We start from the raw sequence: 17,581 nt of genomic DNA, 5'->3' as shown, positions 1-17,581 counted from the left end.
ATAAAAATACATAGTGGGGATCCTATGATAGATTAGTTAATTAGCTTTTTCTTAATTCCCGCCGAGATTCTCTCCCTAAGTGTGGCTACAACGACTCCTTGTCTCATAGCTCGATCTTGGTTGGTCTTGGTACTGATCGAGCTCTGGATCTCGAGCTCGATATCGACTCGAGCTCGATATTGACTTAGGCTCGGTATTGATCGGTCTCTGGCTCTTGGGCTAGATAACACTACTTCACATCATAGTTTGATATTGGCCTGAGCTCGATACTGACTTCGAGCTCGATATTGATCGGTCCCTGAATCATGAGCTCGATAACCTGGTTTTGGATCTTATCTCAATATTATGAAGATGACCCTCGATCCATCATGTTTCAATCTTGAATAATTACATGAAGGGAAAAACCGGTTTTGACCGTATACAGATAGTCCCCTCATTTCTCGGGAAGAATGTGGCGAGAAACGACATAATTTTCCAATGATACGACTAGATATACACTGATGTTTGCATCGAGCCCGACCATGACATATGTGATAAATGTCCCGTCGGTTCAGTTACCAAGGCATTAAATGTGTGTCAAACGATGGTCGGCCACTGCTGATATTGAACCGTCATCGCCAACTCTATAAATAGCTCCTCTCTCCACCATTTTTTACTTTCAGATCTCCAATTTCCAAATCTTCTAAGTTCTTTTTTGCATCTTCTGATTTCTTCATCTGCAAATCTGTGATTTTCACTGCAAATTTCTTCTCAAAATACCAAATACTTCTGATCTTTGTTCACAGCAATTTAGATGGCCAAAACGTCAAAAATTATTCCTCAAAAAGAGAATGCCTCTTCATCGCGGCCTGCCGGCGACAAAACAACGGTGGAGCCACGACCTGAGGAGTGTGTTCTCGGGGGGTGTGTTCTCACTTCAGATTTTAAGACCGATAAAGCCTCACCGGTTCTCGGTCGATGTGAGCCAGTATCGAGGTATATATACTCGATAACTGAGGGATACCTTAAGCAGGTAAGGAAAGATTACAACTAGGAGAACAAAAAAGTGGTAATCCCGGGGAAGAAGATATTACCACCTATGTGAAAGGGTTTTTAAGTGTGTACACTTATCCTTTCACGTTGGACCCCCTCGACCCCGTTGTCGTTGACTTCTGCCGCCAGTATCAAATAACCCTAGGACAAATCCACCCTTCCTTTTGGCGAATCGTTATTCTGCTCTGATTTTTTGTGAGCAAAGTCGAGGGGATGCCTTTTACACTCGACCACCTCATTAGGTTATACAACCCCTGCCGCCTCTATCGAGATGGGTTAATAAAACTTTAACGCCGAGCTACCAAAGTATTATTCTTGAGCATAGACGACGATAAGGACCGAGGTTGGATGAGCCGGTTCGTTCGAGTGAAGACTTCCGACCTTATCTCGGTCGAGAAGATTCTATTTCCCGAGAAATGGAATATGAAGCATAAGTACAATTTTACTATTAGTTCCTATTATTTTGTTCCTTCGTTTCTTTCTCACCGATATCCTTTTCCGTGTATAGCAGTTGCTTGGATGCCCGGTGTAATTCCTAACCTTAAGAGTTGGGTACGGGACCTGGCCTCGACCTCTACATATGCCGAGCGCTCGTGGCGCGATTTATCAAAGGGTTGATGGGAGGCCAAAACACATGGTAAGCTTTTTTCCCACGTCTTTGTTGACTTTCCAAAGCGTTTCTTACTTATTTTCTTTTTATACAGGCCTTGGCAAAGATGCTGTTATGAGGCCCTTATCTGGTGAGGAGGAGACTTCGGTCCCGGTACCGAAACCGGCGAAGGACAAAAAGAGGAAAAAGATCTCGACCTCCAAGGATCTGGAACCTAAGAAAAAAGCAACTCGTAAGCTGAGGAAGAATATCATCCTCCTGACCGAAGACTCTGTTCGGCATCTTAGGGATGAAGATGAAGAAGATGACTCCGGGGTGGTAGCCCGAGTGAAAAGGAGCATCAAGGCCTTAACGGCTACTGAATCGGTGAAAGCTACAGAGATTCCATCTCGTGATGAGGGAGTCTCGAGAAGAGAATTGGTCGAAGTCCCCGAGTCATCGAGGATCGAGGCTACCACCCTCCATAATGAGCCAAAGGTGGGTATGGCTATAGAGGCTGATCTTGAGCCCTCGAGGCCCACCGAGATGGAGAGAACGTCCCAAGTGATTCACTTGGGGCAATAGAAATTGGAGGCTCCCCAATGCTCCCCTAGTTTCCCTAGGAGATGATTCGAGAGGCTCGGGCCTTGAAGACCCTTTCCATCGAAGGAGGCCACGGAAGGGAAGATCTCTTCCGTGATTATTTTACTAGGGTCGAAGATGCTACCAGCCTGAGTGACTTGGAGGTCCCGAGGAAGGACTTGGGTGAGGCATCGAGCCTTTTCAATGAAGTGCAGCAAGTTTTGAATCGGGTAAGCCTTAACTCCCCTTGTTGGTATTACCCTTGTGTTTGTTTTTCTTTTCTAACTTTTCTTCTTTCTATGTAGGCCTCAACGCTTCATCGAGAAGCATTTTCTCGGTCTTGAGCTGAGCTGAGTCGGTATGAGGCCGACCTCCGAAAGCTCACGGAGGAGAGAAATGCCCTTAGACTTCTCTGTGGGCAAAGAGAAGAGGAGACCAAGGACCTCCGAGCCGAGTTGGCCAAGGCTTACTAAGATCAGACCGACCTGACCGAGCAGGTAATGACAATCTTAAAAACTCATAGGCTTGATTCGGAGACGATGGCTAATATATCAATCTCACGGTTGTATCAAAAGATAAAGATTATCGGGCAGCTCTGTGAGGAGGTCGACATGATAAAGGCGGAGACCTTGGGGTGGAAGAAGGTATGGATCGCTTCGCTGCAGAAAAAAAGACTGCCTTATCCCAATTGTCATCGACCGAAAGTCAGCTTCGAGGCATGAAATAGAAGAGCTCGGCTCAGGAAAAGAAAATAGCAGAGCTCGAAGCTCGGTTGGCGTCCGAACTTGAAAAGTCCAAATCTGAAGCTGAAAAGGCTAAAGCCGAGGCACACACGATCATGGCCGTCTACCGAGCCGATGCTGAAGCCTCTCAAGTACAAGCAAGAGAGGCAGGTGAGACCGCTCAAACTCGAGCATATTGGATTACCGAACTCACCAAATGCCAATCTCGGATGGAAACCCTCGAGGAGATCCATATTCGAGGTTTCGATCTTACCGAAGAGATAATAAAGGCTAAAGATCTTAAAGCCGATGCTGGAGCCTTGGCTTCCGATGATGATGATGATGAGAGCAAGAGTGGGTCTGAGAGCGGGGAGGAGCTCAGTGGAGAAGAAACTGCCCCCGGAGAAAATCAGGAACCTTAGGGTTTTTCATTTTTGATCTTTTTGTGTAGGGTCCTGATCGGAACTTGTAAATATTCTTATATATATAAAGATATTTTCCTTTTCCGACTTGTCTTTGTTTTATTTTCTACCTTATAAAAATTTTGTTCATAAGTTCGAGGCTTTAGGCACTTTGATCGAAGTCGGACCTTGTAGTCTTTATAACCAAGTGAGCGTTTGCCCGAACTCGCATTAAGAGTAGCCCTTGGGCTTAGTAGTCGAGTGAGATTTTGCTCAAACTCGAAGTAATGTAGACCTTAGGCTTTATGGTCGAGTGAGTGTTTGCTCGAACTCGAATTAAGAGTACCCATTAGGCTTAATGGTCGAGCATGTGTTTGCTCGAACTCGAAGTAATGTAGCCCATAGGCTTTATGGTCGAGTGAGTGTTTGCTCGAACTCGAATTAATGTAGCCCTTAGGATTTATGGTCGAGTGAGTGTTTGCTCGAACTCGAAGTAATGTACCCTGTATGCTTTATGGTCGAGTGAGTGTTTGCTCGAACTCGAATTAATGTCGCCCGCAGGCTTTATGGTCGAGTGAGTGATTGCTCGAACTCAAAGTAATGTAGCCCTTAGGCTTTATGGTCTAGTGTGTTTTCTCGAACTCGAAGTAATGTAGCCTTTAGGCTTTATGGTTGGGTGAGTGTTTGCTTGAACTCGAATTAATGTAGCCCTTAGGCTTTATGGTCGAGTGAGTGTTTGGTCGAACTCGAAGTAATGTAGCCCTTAGGCTTTATGGTCGAGTGAGTGTTTTCTCGAACTTGAAGTAATGTAGCCCTTAGGCTTTATATTCGAGTGAGGATTTGCTCAAACTCGAAATAAGGTAGCCCTTAGGCTTAATAGGTGAGTGAGTGTTTGCTCGAACTCGAATTAAAATAGCCCTTAGGCTTTATGGTTAAGTGAGTGTTTGCTCGAACTCAAAGTAATGTAGCCCGTAGGCTTTATGGTCGAGTGATTGTTTGCTCAAACTCAAAGAAATATGGCCATTAGGCTTTATAGTCGAGTGAGGATTTGTTCGTACACAAAATAAGGTAGCCCTTAGGCTTAATAGTCGAGTGAGTGTTTGATCGAACTCGAACTAATATAGCCCTTAGGCTTATGTGGGGCTTGATCTCGTTGATGTTTCGGTTGGCAGTCCCCGATTTATGGGGTAATGGTCGGCCCTTAAGCCTGTTTGCATAATAGATCACGAAATAGAGGAATTTTTCAGAGATATGAGATATCGGTAAAGAAGAAATTTCTTTTTATAAGTCATTATACATGTGTTCATGTTTTGTGCCAGGGCTCGAGCAAACTGCACGAGCATGGTTCGTTTTGACCATTTGGCCCTTATAATTTTTCCTATCGAAACCCTGTTGTCATGAAGTAACTTTCTTGCATCGAACTTGATAATCGAATATGATATATTCGAGGGTAATGCCCCCCAGTATTCGAGGTTGATTGTAAAGAGGCCTCGGATACTATTGAATTGTTCTAAGTTAGCACGATCAATGGTTGCCTCATTAAAAACCTTGCCGAAAACCCCATTTGGGATAAAATCAGTCTAAGGGAAAAAGAGTGCAACGCGTGCTTTTAGGCCTAAAGGCTTCGAGTTGAATAATCCATCCATGTTTCTGGTCGAACACCTGCAAGGGTTAATTTCGAAATATAAATGAACATAGGAGAGCCATACCTTAACAGTAGTATCGTTTTAGGTGTGACACGTTCCAATTGCTTGGTAGTTGTTTGCCATTTATTACACCGAGCTTGTAGGATCCTTTTTCTGATAATATTGAGAACCTAATATGGTCCTTCCCAATTCGGACCCAGTTTCCCTTTATTAGGATTTAGGGTATTGAAGGTGACTTTCCTTAGTACCAAGTCCTCGATTTTAAAATATCGAAGGTTGGTTCTTCGATTATAGTACCTTTCGATCAGCTGTTTTTGGGCGGCTAGTCGGACGAGAGCAGCTTCTCGTTTTTCGTCCAATAATTCTAGCCTCGTGTTCATGGTTTCGTTATTCGACTCATTTGTCGCATATCAAAACCTGACGCTAGGTTCTCCGACCTCAACCAGAATAAGAGCTTCAGCGCCATAAACCAACGAGAATGGTGTTGCTCCGGTACTGGATTTTGATGTTGTGCGGTATGCCCATAGGACTTTGGGTAGTATTTCTCTCCATTTTCCTTTAGCGTCGGTTAATCTTTTCTTAAGATTTTGGATGATGGTTTTGTTGGTCGATTCGGCCTGTCCGTTCCCGCTGGGATGATAAGGTGTTGATAGGATCCTTTTGATTTTGTGATCCTCGAGAAATTTAGTTACTTTGCTGCTGATGAATTGCTTTCCATTATCACATACAATCTCGGATGGCATCCTGAATTGACATATGATGTGATCCCAAATGAAGTCTATCACTTATTTTTCTCTGATTTTCTCGAAAGCCTGTGCTTCAACCCATTTAGATAAATAATCAGTCATAAACAAAATAAACCGAGCTTTACTTGGGGACGATGGGAGAGAGCCGGCGATGTCCATTCCCTATTTCATGAAAGGCCATGGAGATAGGACCGAGTAGAGCAGATCCCAAGGTTGATGAATCATGGGCGCATGTCTTTGGCATTTGTCGTATTTTCGAACGAACTCCCTTGCATCTTTGCCTATATCGGTCCAATAATACCCCGCTCTGATTGCTTTGTGGACCAGTGAATCAGCACCGGAATGGTTTCCACAAGTGCCTTCATGAATTTCCCGTAGGATATAATCGGTATCTCCTGGTCCCAAATATATTGCCAATGGTCCATCGAACGTCCTTCTATACAGTGTTCCGTCCTCGGACAGGGTGAACTGTGCTGCCTTTACGCGCAAAGCATACGATTCCTTTGGATCTGATGGAAGCTTCCCATTCTTGAAGTACTCTATATATTTGTTTCTCCAATCCCAAGTTAGACTTATGGAGTTTATCTCGGCGTGACCTTCTTCGACCACCGATCTTATGAGTTGTATGATAGTCCCCGAGTTGAGTTCGTCATCCTCGACCGATGAGCCTAAGTTTGCAAGAGCGTCAGTCTCGATGTTCTGCTCTCGAGGCACATGTTGCAAAGTCCATTTGGTTGTATTTGGTTGTACCCGGAATAGGCATCGATAAAACTAAGAATCTCGTGGTCGATCGTGGCATCGATCATACGATCGATATTAGGCAAAGGAAAAGAATCCTTAGGGCATGCTTTATTCAGGTCTTTATAATCTATGCATATTCTAAGTTTGTTCCCCTTTTAGGGATTACCACCACATTTGCTAGCCATTCGGGGTATTTTACTTTCCGAATGGATCCTATTTTAAGAAGTTTGGTTACCTCGTCTTTGATGAATGCATGTTTGACCTCGGACTGGGGTCTTCTTTTTTGTTTTACCGAGTGGAATTTGGGTTCCAAGCTTAGCCTATGAGTGGTGATTCTTGGCGGGATCCCTATCATGTCAAGATGGGACCAAGCGAAACAGTGCATGTTAGCTATAAGAAATTGAATAAGCTTTTTCCTGAGCTCGGGATCTAACCCCGTGCCCAGGTATACCTTTCATTCGGGTAGATGTTTGATTAGCGTGATTTGCTCCAGTTCTTCGACTGTTGATTGAGTAGCGTCGGAATCATCGGGGACCACGAAGGATCGAGGGACCCCATGTTCATCATCTTCGTCAGTCTTCTGATTCTCTAGTTAGGTCGAAGCTGACGTTTGTGATTGCTATTTGGTATTCCGTTCCCCCTTCAAATCCGATCCTTTTGTCGACGGTAGTGAAGATATCAGAATTACTTCATCGACAGAAAACATCTCTTTCGCGGCCGATTGCTCTCCATAGACCGTTTTGACTCCCTCCGAATTTGGGAATTTCAGAACCTGGTGGAGGGTCGAGGGTACAACTCTCATATTGTGGATCCACGGTCTTCCAAAAGGGTGTTGTACCTCATGTCGCCTTCGATTACGTGAAAATTCATTTCTTGGATGGTTCCGACCACGTTTATTGGCAGAATTATCTCGCCCTTAGTAGTTTTACATACCATATTGAATCCGTTTAGAACTAGGATTGCGGGCACGACCTAGTCCTATAGACCGAGCTGCTCTACGACCTTCGATCTAATAATGTTGGCCGAACTACCTAGATCAATTAACACACGCTTAACTTGAGTTTTATTCATAAGTACAGATATTACCAGTGCATCGTTGTGGGATTGCATGACTCCTTCTGCATCTTCATCATTAAAGGACAAGGTTCATATGGGTGCGTAATCCTGATTCCGGGATCGCTTCTCTCTTACGATCGACATCTTAGTGCGTTTAAGCACCGACCCCTGGGGGTATCGATCCCACCAATGATCATGTGGATGATGTGTTGTGGCTCTTCTTGTTCGTTTTATCTACTAAAATCCATGTTTTTGAAATGGTTTTTGGCCCGGTCACTTAAAAATTCTTGAAGGTACCCTTTATTGAATAACCGGGCTACCTCCTTCCTCAGTTGCCTGCAATCTTCCGTTCTGTGGCCATGAGTGCTATGATATTCTCACATTTGATTGGGATTCCTCTGGGCAGGATCGGTCTGCAGAGGTCGAGGCCATTTAGAATCTTTGATGCGTCTGATAGCCGACACGATGGAGGATGCATCGATGTTGAAGTTATATTCCGATAACCGTGGTGCTTCCTTAGGTCCGGTATGCCTGTCGAACCCGTTCCTGTTCATCAACCCCCGAGACTCTTGGCCTCGATCACTTCTTTTACTGCCTTGTACGGGGTTACGTCTTGGTCTGTTACCCCTATGGTCACCACTATACGGTCGGTATCGATCCTTAATCGGTCTTGGTTCTCGGTTGATGTCCCTTTTAATAACGGACCCAGAACCCAATTGGTCGTCTTCGACTCTAATTTTTGATTGATATCGATTGTGCACATCGGCCCAGGTAACATTTGGGTACTCGATCAGGTTGTGTTTCAATCGTCGTGAAGCCATCGAGCTTCGTTCGTTTAGACCTTGAGTGAAAGATTGAACATCCCAATCGTCTGTGACTGGTAGTAGATCCATCCATTCCATTTGGAAACGAGATACGAATTCTCTTAGCATCTCGTTATCTTTTTGTCTTACCGTGAAAAGGTCCGACTTCCTGGTTTTGACCTTTATTGCTCCAGCATGTACTTTTATGAAAGAATCTGCAAACATAGCAAAAGAATTGATAGAGTTAGGTGGTAAATTATGATACCATATCATTGCTCCCTTTGAAAGGGTTTCACCGAATTATTTCAATAATACAGATTCAATCTCGTCGTCTTCTAGAACGTTCCCTTTAATGGCACATGTGTAAGAGGTGACGTATTCGTTAGGGTCGGTCGTTCCATTATATTTGGGAATTTCGGGCATGCGAAACTTCTTGGGGATCGGTTTCGGAGCTATGCTCGGGGGAAAAGGCTTTTGTATGAATTTTTTGGAATCCAAGCCTTTCAATACTGGTGGTATCCCCGGGATCTGATCAACCCTCGAGTTATACGTTTCCATTTTTTTGTCGTTTGCTTCGATCCTACTTTCTCCTGACACTATTCGTTTTGTCAGTTTCTCGAGTATCTTAGTAATTTCGAGTTTAGTCTCTGATTCTTGCTCATTTGACCTTACTATAGCTGGGTCCATTTTGTGGGGTAGACCGGGCTCCGACCTGCTCGGTGCCTGGGTTTGGCTCTGCAACTGAGCTATCGCTACCTGTTGAGCTTGCAACATTTCAAAAATCATACGCAAGCCGATTCCGTTTTCCTCAACATTTTGGGTATTTCGGTCTGCAAATCGAGTTCCACCATGAATGCTATTTTCAGGGTCGGAAAGTTGATTTGCCTCAATGGCCACATGTGAATTAACGTCTATTGGCACTTCGACCCGAGCTCCAACGGCATCGACGAGCGGCCTTTCATCCCCGGGCGTCAAGTTGTTGTTCTCATCTTGAAGGCCAGCTTCATTGTCGATAGGTAGGGCCATTAATCGAGAATTCGTTATTTTCAGCCTGAAATCAAAAACACTTCCAAGAGCAAGCATAAAATAGTGTGTTTCATATAGATTCGTACAAAATAGCCACTATTATCCTTAGCCCAAAGGTGGGCGCCAAACTATTTACCCGAAAAACAGATAGAGTTGAATTTATACGTAGTTCTAAGGACACGCGGTATAGCTTGGCACAAATCGAAAAAGTAAGTAAAAATATATATCAAATATTGATTGTAAAAAAGGAATAAAAATATAAATCAAATTGAATAGAGAATGATTTATAAACAAACAAGATGAATTAATGTCCAAAGCCCATAAAAGGATAATCTTTGTTGTATCTTTCCATGAATATCAATAATCTTTTACATATGGGAGTGTATAGATGTCTTAATCTCCCCTTTACAGAAATGATAGCTACTCTTTTATAGTGGAGGGATCCTACTTTGGATATAATAAAAATACATAGTGCGGATCCCATGATAGATTAGTTAATTAGTTATTCCTTAATTCCCACCGAGATTATCTCCCTAAGTGCGGCTACAATGGCTCCTTGTCTCATAACTCGATCTTGGTTGGTCTTAGTACTGATCGAGCTCTGAATCTCGAGCTCGATATCGACTCGAGCTCGATATTGACTCGGGCTCGGTATTGATCGGTCTCTGGATCTTGGGCTAGATAACACTACTTCACATTATAGTTCGATATTGGCTTGAGCTCGATATTGACTTTGAGCTCGATATTGATCAGTCCCTGAATCTTGAGCTCGATAACCTGGCTTCGGATATCATCTCGATATTATGAAGACGAACCTCGGTCCATCCTGTTCCAATCTTGAATTATTACATGAAGGGCAAAACCGGTTTTGACCGTATACAATAATATCGAAGATCTTCAGAAGAAATTCTCTTAAGTCGACCTGTCATAAACGTCGGCCATATATGAAGGGGCATGGCGACTATCTACTGGGTAGCCCGGTGCACTTAGCTCCCGCTATGCACGAGGCTCGGGGAAGGACCGGATCACAAAGATGTATTGTATACAATCTTACCCTGCATTTCTACGAGAGGTTGTTTCCACGTACGGCTTGAACCCGTGATAATACGACTATCCTTTCTGATAATACCGGACTAGCTTTATACGATCTTTGACCAGTGATGGGTATATTTTAATATTCTGGATATTCATGCGCTTTTGTTGTTGTCTACTAGTGGCGGCAGATCTATTAGCAAACAGGTCGGAGCCACTATCCGTCACCCAGCAGGATATGTCAATTATTGTGTGGTGAAAGTTGTGGTGTGCAATTAGTTACTAGTTCTGTTGAACTGTTAAAATAAAGATGCAGGCATGACCGTATGGTTGATTAAATCTTCACTTCTTAGTTGCCTTGGCGTAGCTGGTAAAGTTGTTGCCGTGCATGTGACCAACAGATCGCGGGTTCAAGCCGTGAAAATCGCCTCTTGCAGAAATGCAGGGTAAGGCTGTGTACAATAGACCCTTGTGGTCCGGCCCTTCCCGAAACCCGCGCATAGCGGGAGCTTAGTGCACCGGACTACCTTTTTTCACTTCTTAGTTCTTACATGTAAGGTCTTTTCAAGCAGAATAAAGTTTGAAAAAAGATTATATGTTACATTTATTGATTTTGTATAAATATCATGAAAGGATAAGCAATTTTACCGTATCAATTCATCTACTGAGATCCTTAATTAGGGAGCTTATCCAAGACTTAAAGTAAAATTTAATTAATTCTCTCTACCGACATGATATAGCCAAGAAGAATAATTTGATTTTGTATTAAGGTAATATATCAACTTCTCAGTTTTCTTCTATTTTAAGGGAGCTTAAAGGGTAAACAGATGAATGAGGTTTACATGTCAAAAACAAGTTATGAATAAGGTGGCTATTTTCAAGAAAGAATCAGTGTTTATTACAATAAGACACGACTAGGAAACTTAATTCTAAAGTTAAGCTGTTAAGTTATAGGAAAACAATGCTGACAAATGACAACCATCTATAAATAGGTTGAGATTAATTTCCAGTGCACTTCATCACCTGTGATCTGGTATACAATTCCCACAAGAAAAAAGAAGTTTTAATTCAAGAAAGCTTTATTAGTTGTTTGGATCCAAAATGGATTTTTGCCTCCTCACAATTATCTTAGTCACTGTTGGCCCCATTTTTCCTTTTGTTTCTTCCTTTGATCCTAGCCCTTTTCAGGACTTCTGTATTGCAGTAAGTGACTCCAAGTCTGCAGGTAAATAACCCTTTAGCAAAACCTCCCCTTTATATTCACTTTGCTTTTGGATTTAATGATGTAGTATTTTATTATGCTCTCGGGATATTTTTAACATGTTGTAGCAAATTACTTACTTTATTTCTCCACTTGTTATGAATAGTTATACATAAGGATCGATGTAAATGTTTTAGAAAGGGGATGTTCGCCTTTTATAACAAATAGCTCCCACAATATTGACTAATATATGTTCGTACCCGGGTTTGTTTGTTCTGTCTGTTTGAGTTTTCAAAGATAAACTGAACGTAGGCATTTGACCATTAGATGCCATAAGTCGTATTTTAACATTACCTAAATTTCCCTTTATCCTGTGCTTGGCGAATTTATGAATGTCTATCACCCGACTTTGGGTAGCAGCGCGAGTCTTAGCACAACCTTCCATCTTCAAACTGATGGCAATGGTTGGATTAGGATTGACCACTCAGCTATCCAAATTAGGTCAAGGGAAGGAAAATTTCTACTCATTTCATTCTTTTAGTGTTCGTAGTGAGGCGTGACTCTTTCCAATGATCAAACTCCGGATAGAAGTTGCCCAGCTTCTTTAGTAGGAAATCAACAAAATAATTGTTTCGTAAAATGTCCTGTAGTTATTAATTAGTTAGGTGACCTGATCTTATGTAAACATTCATTTACACTATCAGCGTTATAGAAGTTAAACTATTTCCTTTTCTTTTTCTTTAAATTTTGGTTTACATTAATACATATATACTTTGAATTTTGTTCTATTTTTGTTTGCAGTATTCGTGAATGGAAAATTATGCAAAGATCCAAAACTCGCGATATCAGATGATTTCTTTCTTCCAGGACTTAACGTTAGTGGAAATCCTTTACCAGGAATGGGCTCAGCTGTAAATGTAGTAGATGTAAATAGACTTGGAGGACTTAACACTCTTGGCATTTCTATACTTCGCGCAGATTTTTCACCGTTTGGCCTTATACCACCGCACACACACCCTCGTGGTACTGAGATTATTGTTGTTTTAGAAGGTACTCTTTATGTTGGATTTTTGGCTCCTGACACTGTTAATCCATTAAAAACTAGGTCTTTTACCAAAATATTGAATCCAGGAGATGTATTTGTGTTTCCACAAGGACTTATTCACTTTCAGTATAATGTTGGACATACTAATGCAACTGTTTTTGGTGCTTTGAATAGCCAGAATCCTGGGCTTATTGTGGTTGCTAGTGAACTCTTTGGGTCAAATCCACCAGTAGTTGAAGATGTTCTTTCCAAAGCATTCCAATTGGATAAGAAAATGGTGGAACAACTTCAAGGATTATTCTCCTAGATCAAACAACGGCAGGCCAGTCACAAGACATCCTGCATTCACGCAGGGTCCTAAAAATGGCCGCACCCAAAAAATAATATCAAGAAAAAAATTGTGTCTTAGAAAAATAAGAACCATTTTATAAGAAAAGTGCGAGTCCATTGGCTGTTTTATGATATGATTTGTTGTCAATTTTGTGATGTTTGAGAGAATTTATACACTTTGTGTGGGTGATAGAGATATAACTTAGAAAGGGAAGAAAATAATGGTCAGGTGAGAACTGGAATAATGTCCTTGATGTTACTTTGTTACCATCCTTTGTCCTTGGCATTTGAACTTTGAAGATTGAAAATCATAGTTAAATATTACTCCCTCTATTCCAATTTGTTTGATGTATTTCGAATTTTGAGAGTTAAACTTTTCAATTTTGGCCACGGATTCGGATATGGACTCTTTAATTTTTTGAAAAAAAATATACTTAATTAAAAATTACATCAAAAATACTATAAGTCACAATAATTAATACTCCATTCTTAATATTCAAAAGGCGTATACGAAAAATAATGGTCAAAGAAAAAACTCGTGTGACTCTTGAAATTCGAAATGCATCAAACAAATAGGGACGGAGGGAGTACTAGTATAGATTTGTTATGCATTTCAGAGTTACTCGCTTCGAATGTAATTCTGTATAGATTAAAAGGGAGAAAGTTTTTCAAATAATTTGCACAAACTAGTACTCTTATGATATAAGATGTGACACTAGACAACTATTCCTTCCGTTTCAGTTTATGTGAATCTATTTTTTTTTTTTTTACGGTTTAAAAAGAATGATCTCTTTTTAAATTTGAAAATAATTTAACTTAAATTTTCAGTTATACCCTCAATGAGAAACTTTTATAGTCATACAAATACTCTGACATGTTTAAAGTTTCAAAAAAATTATAGTCACACAAATGTTATAGTTTGCTTAGGACCACAAGTTTTACAAGTCGTTATTTCTTCGTATTCAGTCAAATAGATTCATATAAATTGAAACGGATGCAGTATTGAATCTCAAGTAGGGACCCTGTAAGAAGGGTCCACCATTTTTAAAATGAATAAGTTGCCAAGATCACCTCTTGATACTCTCAATTCTTCATCCAAGTAAGTAATTTCAAGCTCACCTCGAGCTCTACCTGGAGCTTTAACAGGTATAATCCCACCAATCTTGAAATAATCAAACTTTACTGCCACTTTTCTTGAATTCAATGGGGTCAAATCTGCAGTAACCTGGTTGAAAAATGGCCATCCTTCCATATTTTGAGCTCGAAGTATATCTCCATTTATTGCTTGGTAGTTTACTCTAGATCTTAAAATCTTGGGTCTTTGAGTTTGTAAAATTGACTTGGATGTGGTGTATATAAGTTCCCATTTTCCATTTAGAAGATTTGACTTGAGAGGCTCCTTTGTTGGGTTGCAAGCTTCAAGTTTGCGCGCAATCTAATCAAATAATATTGGTAAGGCAAAAATTGACAGACTATAAACAGACACATCATTATGTGCACAATTTCACAGTATCATCTTTGCTGATCTAACTGTTACTAACATTTTCCGGAACTTATAGACAGGGGCAGAGCGAGCTCTTCTGCTCGGGTTCCGCCGAACCCAGTGAATTTGATTCAAACAATGTATTTGTCTTAAAAATATACGTAAATTATTAATTTATAATGCAATAACTTAAAACGCCTGTAATTCTGAGTTTCAAATCCTAGCTCTGCCTCTACCTATAGACACTGAACAAGTCTTAACCATAGATCAAGAAAACATGGTAACTACAATCAGCTCGTATGGCTTAGAATATTTATCTCTGCAACAACAAGCTAAGTGAATGGAACATTCTCCCTCTATTTCAATTATATGATACATTTCGCTTATCAAGAGTTAATTTAACTAAATTTTTAAGCAAATTTGAATTAGTTCGGCTCAATCTTTTAAAATTGAAATTTATATATTTAAAAACTACACGAAAAGTACTAATCGCTCCATTTAAAAAAGAATGAACCTATTACTATTTGGAGAGTCAAACAAGATTTTCTTTGACTATTTTTTTACAAATAGTTTTTGATATTTTCAATTGCTAACTATTGTAGCTTATAGTATTTTTATGTAATTTTTAAATATGTAAATTTTATTTCAAAAAACTTAAAGTATTTATGTCCAAATTCTCATGGAAAATTAGTTAATTTGACCTTCGTGCTGCGAAAAAGTTTCAAACAAATTGGACATTTGTACTCCGAAAAGGTTCAAATGAATTGAAACGGATGGAGTATAAGTTGCATTTCTTCTCATGTCAATATATTTAAAAAAATACTATCTTAAAATATCTGTCAAACTTGGCATAATTTGAATCTTGAGAAGCAAAATATATTAACATAAATTGAAACGGATGGAGTAGTAATTAAGCAAATTACCAGATCAATTATTTGCTGGTCTTTAGGAGTGGCGTCAGCGCCACGATCAAGAGGGGCAATGGCCTCAAGAAGCTCTTGTTTAATGGGTGTAGGGTCTAGGGGCTTGTTAAAGAAAGAAGGGAAGAAAGAAACATTGGTCCGCCATTTTTGATTTTGAGGACAAGTATTGGTTGGAAAGGAGATGAAACTAGGAGTATTTTGGAAAGAAAAAGAGGTGGAATGAGAGAAGTGGTAAAGCTTGGGAATAGAATGTGTGGAGTTTGAAGAAACATGAGTTGGAGGGGATAGTAGTGAGGATAAGGCCATAGGAAGTGATGCAAATTTGAGTAATCCACTGAGCTCGTGTATTTAAGTATTTGCCCCTGTTGCTGGACCGTTGGATTTGTGGCTATAGGATTTTCGATTAAATCCTGCATTTGTCCTACATTTTAATGACAATTTCTTTTTTACAATCAAGTCATTGAAATTGTAGGATTAACCCTCCCCGAACAGAGGCGAATTTAAAATTTTAAGCTTATGAATTCCTAGAATGATTTCAAGCTAATATACATTATAATTGTATCAACAAATTGAGTTTCAAGTTAAATATTCTCATATTTTTAATAAGTTTTTTTCTCCAAATATAAGGTCTATATAAAAGTTTCTGGGTTCATAAGAATTCATAAGCCTTTATACTAGATCCGCCCTTGTTCCCTAACATCATATTTTGTGGCGCCTTGGGCTAAGGGGCATAAATTGGCACCATTTTGCCAGAAGATTATATTCTATAACTAGGTAAAAAAAAATATATTTATGTATATATACTATATATTGAATCTTCTTAATTTTTTTTATACGTTTACTTCTTTATATTTTGACATACTATAATATGGCTCTGCCGCTAATTGCATCTACTTTAAAAAAATGTAAAGATAAGACGAGGAAAAAAAAAGGGAAGAAAATAATTACTCGCCACTATATTTGTCAAACTGACAATCCACCTATAGCTGCGCTGAAGGGATATTTGACTAATTTTTTGTTGTCGAAATCGATATATACTGATTAATTATTATTTTTACTAATAACATAAATGCCAGTATTTGTTTCTTTAAATAAATGAAGCTAAAGAATAAGGATCAAATGTTGGTTAAGAATTTCATTTTTTTTTTTATATACAAGGCGTAAATAAATGCTATATTAAACAAGATTCATGTCCTCTAAATGTCAATCGGTCACAGTTAAGTTATTATTAGAGACTGTTAAAACAATTTCATATAGTGCCATTTGAATTTCTCTCTTAGTAGTCATGTAAAATTATACCATAATAATAAATCTGATATAAATTATTTCTCTATTTTATTTGTGTTATATATTCAACGCCCTATTTGGAAAAATATTTCAGCAGAATATTCACTAAAAATCACAGGTATTTTACTTATTTGGAGTTCTAATATGGGTTAATTATAAGTAGATTACACGAAAAATTTAAATTCTCGGGAACACTAGTTTTCAAAATTTAATTTAAACACAGAATTGTGGATGATAAAATCCACTAGTGGACGTTTAGGATTGGCCTGGTCTTGGCTGGGCCGGAGGACACACCAAAGGTCTTGCGCGAGTAAAAATAGTACGGGCTAGCTAGTTTTCGAACTGGTGATTGAAAAATAGCCATTATAAAGACATTGAAAAATAGCCATTATTTTATTGCAACACGGACCGATCCAGCATAATATACTGGAGATTGGAGCACCTATGTATGAACTTCTAGCATATTATGCTAGACCGGTATATTATACTGGAACTCCAGCATATTATACAGGAACTCCAGTATAATATGCTGGAGTTTCAGGATATTATACTGGAACCCCAGTATATTATACTGGAATATTTTCCGAATTTTGAACAGTGTTTTCGTTCTTATTTATCTTTATATGAAAAATGGCTAAATTTCGATTACTTTTGAAACTGCGGCTATTTTTCAATTACCACTTGTAAATCTGACTATTTTTAAATTTTTCCTTTGCGCGAAGTCACGTTGGCTGGGCTGGGCTTGATCTCCTTTGGGTTGGACCTGTCGTTGCACTGGTTGGGCTAGTCCAGGTCAGATTTTGATCAAGAATTAGTCAGCATAACTAAAAAAAACAGCCTCTTGGAAAGGTTCTCACCTCAGGGGAGTGTGATATATGCTATCTGCCCTAATGCAAGTATCAATTGTTAATTTCACTATTCAAACTCGTGACCTAT

At 39.7% G+C, this 17,581-nt stretch overlaps 2 protein-coding genes across 2 annotated transcripts; one reads left to right on the top strand and one right to left on the bottom strand.

The window, feature by feature from the left end:
- Positions 1–11,374: 11,374 nt before the first annotated feature.
- Positions 11,375–13,276, top strand: LOC104100810 (germin-like protein subfamily 1 member 17). Its single transcript, XM_009608137.4, has 2 exons — positions 11,375–11,601; positions 12,379–13,276. The coding sequence occupies exons 1-2, from the start codon at positions 11,478–11,480 to the stop codon at positions 12,927–12,929; spliced, it is 675 nt and encodes a 224-aa protein (XP_009606432.1). The 5' UTR covers positions 11,375–11,477; the 3' UTR covers positions 12,930–13,276.
- A 553-nt stretch (positions 13,277–13,829) lies between these two features.
- On the bottom strand, positions 13,830–15,693 carry LOC104100811 (probable plastid-lipid-associated protein 4, chloroplastic). The gene is made up of 2 exons (XM_009608138.4): positions 15,359–15,693; positions 13,830–14,387 (listed from the first exon to the last, which is right to left on the bottom strand). Exons 1-2 carry the CDS (start codon positions 15,662–15,664, stop codon positions 13,962–13,964), a joined length of 732 nt encoding a protein of 243 aa, XP_009606433.1. The 5' UTR covers positions 15,665–15,693; the 3' UTR covers positions 13,830–13,961.
- Between the last annotated feature and the right edge of the window lie 1,888 nt (positions 15,694–17,581).

Source organism: Nicotiana tomentosiformis, chromosome 9, assembly GCF_000390325.3.
Source record: "Nicotiana tomentosiformis chromosome 9, ASM39032v3, whole genome shotgun sequence".
Lineage (NCBI taxonomy): Eukaryota > Viridiplantae > Streptophyta > Magnoliopsida > Solanales > Solanaceae > Nicotiana > Nicotiana tomentosiformis.
The sequence above is the reverse complement of the archived record's forward strand: the minus strand, read 5'-3'. Positions and strand labels throughout refer to the sequence as shown.

What these genes read in the sequence shown, in the direction of transcription:
- LOC104100810 (XM_009608137.4), top strand. Translation starts at nt 11,478, where the DNA reads ATGGATTTTTGCCTCCTCACAATTATCTTAGTCACTGTTGGCCCCATT. An exon ending in AAGTGACTCCAAGTCTGCAG is followed by an intron (nt 11,602 to 12,378) that starts GTAAATAACCCT and finishes TTTTGTTTGCAG; the next exon opens with TATTCGTGAATGGAAAATTA.
- LOC104100811 (XM_009608138.4), bottom strand. Translation starts at nt 15,664, where the DNA reads ATGGCCTTATCCTCACTACTATCCCCTCCAACTCATGTTTCTTCAAAC. An exon ending in ACCAGCAAATAATTGATCTG is followed by an intron (nt 14,388 to 15,358) that starts GTAATTTGCTTA and finishes TTATTTGATTAG; the next exon opens with ATTGCGCGCAAACTTGAAGC.